Source organism: Primulina huaijiensis, chromosome 12 (assembly GCF_012295235.1).
Source record: "Primulina huaijiensis isolate GDHJ02 chromosome 12, ASM1229523v2, whole genome shotgun sequence".
Classification (NCBI taxonomy): Eukaryota; Viridiplantae; Streptophyta; class Magnoliopsida; order Lamiales; family Gesneriaceae; genus Primulina; species Primulina huaijiensis.
Genome location: NC_133317.1, coordinates 8913017 through 8921908, shown reverse-complemented (window position 1 = coordinate 8921908; position 8892 = coordinate 8913017). Strand labels below are relative to the sequence as shown.

The following is an 8892-nucleotide window of genomic DNA, read 5'->3' as shown; positions in this document are numbered from 1 at the left end:
ATTTGATCATTTAGCAAGTAATCCAAATGACACTAATGACCAAAGTAAGTTTCCATTTTATTTATTGTGATATTTACATATTTTTTTAACCAAATAATATTATTATGCACATATATATATCATTGGCATCATCAAGAAGGTTCGCCATCCAACCATTTCATTTCCAAAAACAAGATGACATCGTTGTTTACCGAGGGAAGTAGTTTTGTTCAACATTTCGTAAATTTATAAAAATAATTATATATACATCTCATTTAGAAAATATATACTTCACACGTGGATATATGACACATGTTGGAGATCTATTTATGAGATGATATATCGTTGAATGAAGGGCAACTACTTCAACGTATTCAAGATCAAAATCCAATTATTGTTTTTTGCAATTTAAAAATTAATATGTACCAAGGTAGTATTTTCAAATATACATGAATCATCTAATTTGACAATAAATGTCTAAATTTGCTTCTTTTTTTATACTAATATTTAGGACTACAGCTGTCTACATTGAAGACAGCGGTGTTGGTCAATTCACCATGTCATGAGATTGAAAATATAAACTCATGGTAAAAATATAACGTATACATATAAATTGTCTTGCCTAATTGAATTCTACAATAATTCATGTATAACAACTTTGGTACACAATTATCTCTATCACCCGTGACTTCGAATGTCATCACCTACATTTGATATAACTCTTCTTTGCGGTTTTGTTATGTCTCGTAACTGAAGAATACTTTGTATTTGTTGTTTTGAGTTTATTTTCCCAAAAAATGTTGCTAAGTTTTCTTATTTGAATGTGATATTTGTGTAATATTCTATGTATTTATATTATGTTTTTTGTATTATTTATTAGAATTATGCTATATTTTTTATTGACTTATTCTTCTATCCACTACCAGCTTTTACAGGTTGAGGAGAAATAAACATCGGAAAACTTTGAATGAATTTCGTATATAAAATATGATAAAAGAATCAAAGTAGCTCGGCATACAACAGTTGATGGCTCAAAAGAAAACTTTGGAAGAACTAATGGTGATGTTATGTTTCATGAGTTGTTGTTTTGAACGAAAACATATATTATTAAAGATAAACTATATTGTATATTCTTTTATGGTTTTGAGATGACATGAGATGATATAACTAGAATTAAATTTGTTTACTCTTATAATATTATATGTAGAACAAGTATTACTACATTAACGCAAGCATTAAGGAAATTCAAAATAAATCAACCCCATGGAATGAGACATATTATAACTTTTATATATCTGTTGCCAAAACAACCAATGTGTTTGATTGCACCAATTGTGTGAAGCTGAATATCGAGATCGTCCCAAGATATTGCAATTATAATTAACTTTGCATGCTTAAAAACATATAATTATTGTGTATACTTTCTCACAATTATTTTTTCGAATACTGGATAACAATGCTGGTCCAAAATGAAGATGAAATAGCTAGGGTGACATTGTTCGAAGAGGCTGCTGAGATGTTTATTGGTTGCTCCATCAAAAAATAATTGACATGCATACTAAGATGAATTAAAATATTTATTTGAATAACATTATAATAATCTAATACATATTGCCAATAATTACAAAATTTATATTGTGAGAAAAAATTAATGTGGAGCATACTTGATCAACCAAGCAAAGAAAATCATAATTTTCTATTCAAGTTAGACAAGTCTGTCTTGATCAAAAAATGGAATAATATCAATAATTGTGGATGGATTGGAGAAAACACAACTCAAGAGAAATGCCAACAAGAAAAAAAGAATCGAAACATTAATGAAATACAAAATGAAGACAAGAAAAAGACAGAACGCAAATGACGCAAATGAAATAGCAAAACAATTACAACAAGAAGATAAGAAGACAACAAACACTAAGAAAATGACAAAATCATAGCAAAAGAAACAAAGTACGTCATGTTCCAAATGAGAAACCATACAAATTCAAGGTAATGAAAAAATTGCTAATTTCAGTAAAATGATCAGAAAATTTAGACAAAACAATCACACAGAGATGACAAAAAAACTAAAAATTAAGCAAGAAAAGATTTGATAATGCTTTTTTTATATTATGAATTTTCAATAGACAATTGATCTTTCGATTTCACTCAATATAATTATTTTATGTGCATTTGCTCCTTATAAATTATGGCATACAAAGTTTGTTTACCACTTATAACGCACGTGTTACGAAGATAGAATCATTGTGATCGGAAGACAACAACACAATATAAATAAAATTAACTAAAAATAACAATATATGTTGGAGTCAGAAATATTTAGGGTTTTGTGAAGAGAATTTGTATTTTCACAAACGAATTTATCTTATTATTATAATAATAATAACATTATACAATGAAACATTGTTTAAAAAATACCAAACTTTATCTCTATAAACAGGCAAGGTTTGATGCAATTTATTTTACTAAGGTAATTTGTAAGTTACTATATTAGCATACGATTTACTCATTGTGTTTCGAGGAGTAACGACTGTGTATACCTATTTCATAAAAAAATTAATAGCATACTTGAAAAATAAGAGAAATGATCCCTTGAATGAACCCGAGTTAGTAGAGTAGGTGATCGCTTGACCAATTTTCAGAAGTTCGTTTTTTCATACCAAATCTTTCAAGAGATCTTGTAGCACAAGGGTTTTTAATGCAGTTTACCTTGCGCTCGCCTGATTTGTAAGTTATTGTGTTAACAGACTTTTATCCAATAAATATCAATGGTATACGGCTAGGGGTGAGCGCAGGTCGGCTTTTCTGGTTCGGGTATCCGAAATTTCGGGTACCCGACAAGTCGGGTAGTAAATTTTACTACCCGACACTAACCCGATCATGTCGGGTACCCGAAATGATCGGGTATTTTAGGGTACCCGGAAAAAAATTTAATTTTTTTTATTTTTTTTGAAAAAAAAATATATTTTTCGCATTTCACTAAAAATCACGTCATTATATCGAGTTATGGCTAGTCATTATATCATATTATGACTAGTAAATTTAAAAAAACACATGTATTTTTCACATTTCACAAAATATCATGTCATTATATCATTTTATGATTAATCATTTATCAATATACCAGGTAATGACTGGCCACCAAAAAAACACNAAAAAAAAAAAAAAAAAAAAAAAAAAAAAAAAAAAAAATAAAATAAAATTGCTCAGTATTGTTTACATGACTTTAACCCGAAAGTCATAAAATGAGTAAAAAAAACCAAAGGCGGTGCAACTTACAAAAATATATCGACGGAGGGATAGAATATTTCAGTGAAAAATATCGATGGATCCTCCGCGAGACCACCACCGTTGCACTCCAGATCCTTCCGTCTGCGTCAACTGCGGCGGCCACACCGTGTTCCCCGCCCCGCCGCCACCGTCGGACACCCCTTCTTACATCCCCATCCGATTCCCCGCCGTCAACCTCCCCAATTCTCCCACCAACACTAGAGAGCTCATCATGCGCACCCCTGTCCCGCAGTCTCAGCAGGTGGAACCCATCACTCTGCCACACCAATTCACCGAGCCTTCGAAGAGAATCCGATCCCAAGACGACATCGACGCGTTCCACTCCTCCCCAGCTCTCCTCAACTTCATCGGCTTCGTCGTCTCCATTTCCGAGTCCGTTAGATCTCGCAAGCTCTCCGATCCCTGTCACGTTTCTCCCACCGTCGAAGCCATCGTTTCCATTCTACAGACGTTGATTGCTTACGTGGAGGAAATCCCTCCTGCCCCGCAGTCTGCTCGGTACGGCAACATTTCGTTTCGGGCATGGCACGAGCGGCTTTGCAATGATGCAGATTCATTTATGCTAAAATTGCTGCCGCCTCATCTTCATGCTGCCTCTGTGGAACTTGTGCCTTACTTCACGGATAGCTTTGGCAACTCTACTCGCATCGATTATGGTATGCTGATTAAGTTTTTTAACAGTAGCATAATTGATGATGCTAATTTTTTTTAATCATATTGTAGAACGTTTTACAGCTCCTAAAGTATTGATTCAGTGCCAATTCTTATTCTAATAGTGCTCTAGTTTAGTGGACAATACATTGAATTGGAAATTTTAATGGGGTCATACATACTTAAATGTATTGGAAGGCGAAAAGAGTAAAAAATATGGGACTTTTATTCAAATGATTGTGACGTGTCATCTCTATGTTAAAGGGGAGTAACTTGTTGACTTAGTATGCATTAGAAACTTTCAGATTCTTATGACATATGTGAAGGCAATGCATTAATCTTCTGTTGTTATCCTTTTGCAATCATGATGTAGGCACTGGTCATGAGACAAACTTTGCAGCGTGGTTATATTGCTTAGCAAGACTTGGTGTTGTGAAAGATGAGGATTATCAAGCATTGGTGTCACGAGTGTTTGTCAAATACTTGGAGTTGATGAGGAAATTGCAACTTGGCTATTGCTTAGAACCTGCAGGTTCCCATGGTGTGTGGGGGCTTGATGACTATCATTTCTTGCCATTTGTATTTGGTTCATCACAACTGATTGACCACAAGTACATGAAGCCAAAGTCAATTCATAATGAAGATATATTGGAGAACTTCTCAACAGAGTATTTGTATATCGGATGCATTGTATTTGTGAAAAAGATGAAAAAAGGGTTGTTTGCTGAGCATTCACCAATGCTGGATGACATTAGTGGAGTTCCTAATTGGAAGAAGGTTCACAGTGGGCTGCTCAAGATGTATAAAGTAGAAGTTTTGGGCAAGGTTCCTATCATGCAACATTTTCTCTTTGGCTCTATTATCAAATGGTATGCCATTTTTCTTACCTTCTCTTGAAGACAAAAATTTGCTCTCCATATTTGTATTTTTTGTTTTGCATCTGCTTTTATTCTTTTCTTCTCTGTTGTGATCAAATGTAATATCCTTAAATTCCAATCCACAACAATAGAATTTATGGTATCTTTTCGCTTCAATCATATTTTTAGAAATTGGAATATTTCCACATAGATGTTACATCACAAAATAAGTTAAGGCTGACTGGAAAACTAGATTATATTGATGTGGGATGGTCCGCTGATCTATGTATCGCCTCTCAAAATTAAGACTTGCTACGCCAATGTAGTAGGTTCTTATTGCGTGTTTTTTCTGTGATAATGCTTTTCATCCAATTATGTCATGTCATTGACAACAATTTCCACATGAAATAGCATATTCAGAAATGAGTCATGCCAAAATCTTTCTGTGGGGTTGAAAGTTCCCTTTCTCTAGCTCTAATTCCACCAGCGATAACTTCAGACCTTCTGACTGATGCAGATTTGGACATTTTTTTCAAGGCTTCAGTATAAATATAGTAGGGATTCTGAATTTAGTAGTGGGGAAATGGGAACATTGATGGTGGTGGATTCCATGTGAAGGAAATGCAGAATATTTGATCTGACAGGATGTGTGCTACACCAAATGGATTTGGTGTTGCATCAGTATCGACCTTGGAGCTCCTACACATGGCAGAAAGTAATTATGTCCACTTGCTGTTGTAGAAGTGTCCCTTTCTTGATGATTTACATGATATCACCTGTTATTTGCATTTCTATACACCACCTCATACGACCAGAAGGTTGTGTATTGAAAGTCTGCATGTAACAATGTTGTTCCCTTTTTGAAAACTTATAAAACGTTTCAATTTAATACTATCTACAGAAGTTTGGATACTACGATATTTTGATTTAGATATGGGGTTTATTATATTCTTCATAAGGTACTCTAGTGTATCTTTTCAACTCTTCTGGTGAACTGTATAACATGTTGCCATCTTGGATTTCTCACTTTCATTTACTATTGGGCTTGAATTTCCTTTCATGGATCTGTTATATAGTAATGTTTGATTTTTACGAAGTTTTCTAATCCCTGATAAAATTCTGTCTCCAACCTTGTATCCTGGATATGGAATATTTAACCCATGGCAGACACAGCTTTCTTTACTAGATAACGGATGCTACTTTTTTCATTGGAGTGGTGATATCTGTTCTATTTTCTGCAGGGTCTGATGGAGTGATTGGGTGGTTGTTTCTGAAATAAGTTATGCAGAAATGTTGTTGGAAGGTATTATCCGGGATAAATTATACAATTTATCTAGTAAATAAGTTCTGGAAACCAGCTTCTTTTTGCATCTTCTATTACCATCCACTCTTTTAATTTAGCGGAAATGCTGATCCTGAAGTTTATGTAATTTTGTATCTGTGATTTTGGATGAATTTCAGATCTAAGATTTGTCAGAAAACATTGCTGCTTAGAAAATTTAAGATAAATTTAATCCTCATTGGTGTGCTACACAAGACAAGTGCAGTTACTGCACAAAATAAAGCATATCTCAACTCGGGGACCTTCCCAGTCCCAGTCCTTACTTCGTCCTCGGCAAATAAAACCCAACTTGTACCATAATAAACTCCCAAAAGATCAGAGCTGCAAAATTGACCAGTTTTACTACTTTGTTAGAGCTAATAATATAGTAGAGTAGGCTAGTTGATGAAGGCTCCTCCTGTGAGTAAAGAAATTATTGGTGGTTACATTACATGGATTTTAATATGCATCGGTAGCAAGCAATAAGAATTAACAAGTGAAAATTTTTTGCTTCCTCATTACAAGTCCAAAACGAAATGAGGATCTACAATATATCAAATAATTATATACTATGTCCTTCAATAATATCATTTCCAATTGTTGGCAACAATGTCAGCAAGATCAACAACCCTCTGTGAGTAGCCCCATTCGTTATCATACCAAGCAATGACCTTAACCATATCATCTCCCATAACCATTGTCAAGGATGAATCCACGGTGGATGACACGTCACTGCAACGGAAGTCCATGGAAACGAGTGGTTCATCGCAAACTGATAAGATCCCGTTGAGCTCTTTATCCGCTGCCTCTCTAAACGCTGCATTCACTTCCTCTGCAAATGTCTTCTTCTGGACCTGGACTACAAGGTCCACCACCGAGACATTAGGGGTGGGGACACGAAGGGCAATGCCATTGAGCTTCCCTTTGAGTTGGGGAAGAACAAGGGCAACGGCCTTTGCTGCGCCAGTAGATGTAGGCACTATGTTCAGTGCTGCAGCTCTTGCACGCCTCAGATCACGGTGGCTTGCATCGAGAAGCCTCTGGTCTCCGGTGTAGGAGTGAGTTGTGGTCATTGTTCCCTTTATGATACCTGATTGTGATAATTGGGCAAGATTCTCTAATTGCCGTAAAATTCTAAATTTATCGACATATAAGAGCTGCTTACCGAACTTTTGGTCGAGAACTTTAACAAAAGGCGCGAGGCAGTTTGTTGTGCATGAAGCATTGCTGATGATGCTCTCGTCGGGGTTGTAATCATCGGCATTGACACCGACAACGTAAGTAGGAATGTCTCCCTTTCCAGGTGCTGTAATAAGAACCTTCTTTGCTCCTGCTTGAATGTGTTTCCCCGCACCATCTCTATCAACAAACACTCCAGTTCCCTCAATTACCAAATCAATCCCCATTGCCCTGTCACACAGCCCACATGATATATGAGATAAAAACAAGACAAAAATTTGTTATACTTTACATATCTTTGTTTACCCCCAAGGGAGATTGACCGGATTACGATCGGACACGACTTTAATGATCTTGCCATCGACGGAGATTGCATCGGTACCGACGGCCTTGACATCTGCGTCGAATGTACCAAGTGTAGAGTCATATTTCAGAAGGTGAGAGGCCTGTTTAACACCTCCACTGTCGTTGATGACGATCACGTCCAGTGGGGAGTCCTTTCTTCCATGCCAACACCTCAAGAAGTTCCTTCCTATCCTTCCAAATCCATTGATTGCCACCTTCAGTTTGGCCTCCACAACTGCTTTCTTGTTCTTGTTTCCGCCAATCTAAACATTCATTCAAGAAAACGTATGATGCTATTGGTGAGCATGTTTAGATCACCATACAGATGAAAATCTGAGAGAAGCATGAACTTACTACTGATGTCTGGAAGGAGATGACGGATACAAAGTCGTCATTGAGTCTCTGATTAACCGGAAGGCCCGATGATGAGCTCCGGAGTCCAGAAAACTCTGAGAACCCTTTGCTGCAGCCCACCTGCAGTATGCATCTATTCTTGAATCATATACATATACATCTATCTTCTACTCATACACACACACATATACGCACACATATTCATTGAAACGTGATGAAATTTAAACTTGTTCGAGTACATAAATATGAAGATATATAGAGTGTGAAGAAGCTAGTAGTGGACCTGCAGAGATGAAATAACTGCTGAGGCCATTTTTCTTGAGCTGGTGAAGCTGCTAGCTAGCAGTGTTGCTGCTGCTCTTTCTGTTTTTGTTAATGGTTTTTGGTGTGGCAAAGTGAGTCGAGATATGGGTTTTTTTTTTGTGTGGAGTAAGGGGATCGTACGAATGTCTTGGAGAGAAAGAGTGGATTAGATGAGATTCGATGGATTTAGCCTCACACTCATTGAATGGCCGTGCTTCTTTTTTGTAATAATAATAATAATAATAGATATATGAATGACACCACCATAATTAAAGTATTATTTTCCCATCGGTTTTTTTTTTTGCAAATATGATTGCTGGAAAACATGTCATAGAAGTGCATTGAAAATTTTATTGTACTGAATTAATAGTGTTTTTTTAAATAATCACACTTTTGTTAGAAAATATAACAATGGTAATTATTTTGTGCATCTAGGACAATTACTATATGTATACTCATATATATATATTTTAATATTTAACTATTTATATAAAATTAATTTTTTGCCTCCTAATTTATTTTTCTGGCTTCGTTCTCCTAATATTTATTTTTTAGTTGGGATCTATTCAAATCTTAATCGAATTGAAATTTAAGTCGTATCAAATTATATAT

At 35.4% G+C, this 8892-nt stretch overlaps 2 protein-coding genes across 2 annotated transcripts; one reads left to right on the top strand and one right to left on the bottom strand.

The window, feature by feature from the left end:
• Positions 1 to 3239: 3239 nt before the first annotated feature.
• On the top strand, positions 3240 to 6314 carry LOC140989627 (uncharacterized). The gene is made up of 3 exons (XM_073458918.1): positions 3240 to 3926; positions 4295 to 4790; positions 6020 to 6314. Exons 1-3 carry the CDS (start codon positions 3305 to 3307, stop codon positions 6024 to 6026), a joined length of 1125 nt encoding a protein of 374 aa, XP_073315019.1. The 5' UTR covers positions 3240 to 3304; the 3' UTR covers positions 6027 to 6314.
• Positions 6315 to 6527: 213 nt separating this feature from the next.
• LOC140989626 (glyceraldehyde-3-phosphate dehydrogenase A, chloroplastic-like) lies at positions 6528 to 8440 on the bottom strand. Its single transcript, XM_073458917.1, has 5 exons — positions 8261 to 8440; positions 7978 to 8097; positions 7585 to 7886; positions 7265 to 7509; positions 6528 to 7189 (listed from the first exon to the last, which is right to left on the bottom strand). Exons 1-5 carry the CDS (start codon positions 8288 to 8290, stop codon positions 6687 to 6689), a joined length of 1200 nt encoding a protein of 399 aa, XP_073315018.1. The 5' UTR covers positions 8291 to 8440; the 3' UTR covers positions 6528 to 6686.
• Between the last annotated feature and the right edge of the window lie 452 nt (positions 8441 to 8892).

Coding starts and splice junctions, on each gene's coding strand:
- LOC140989627 (XM_073458918.1), top strand. CDS start 3,305: ATGGATCCTCCGCGAGACCACCACCGTTGCACTCCAGATCCTTCCGTC. Junction 3,927..4,294: donor CTCTACTCGCATCGATTATG/GTATGCTGATTA, acceptor ATCATGATGTAG/GCACTGGTCATGAGACAAAC.
- LOC140989626 (XM_073458917.1), bottom strand. CDS start 8,290: ATGGCCTCAGCAGTTATTTCATCTCTGCAG. Junction 8,098..8,260: donor CAGTTATTTCATCTCTGCAG/GTCCACTACTAG, acceptor TGCATACTGCAG/GTGGGCTGCAGCAAAGGGTT. Junction 7,190..7,264: donor AGTTCTCGACCAAAAGTTCG/GTAAGCAGCTCT, acceptor TATCACAATCAG/GTATCATAAAGGGAACAATG.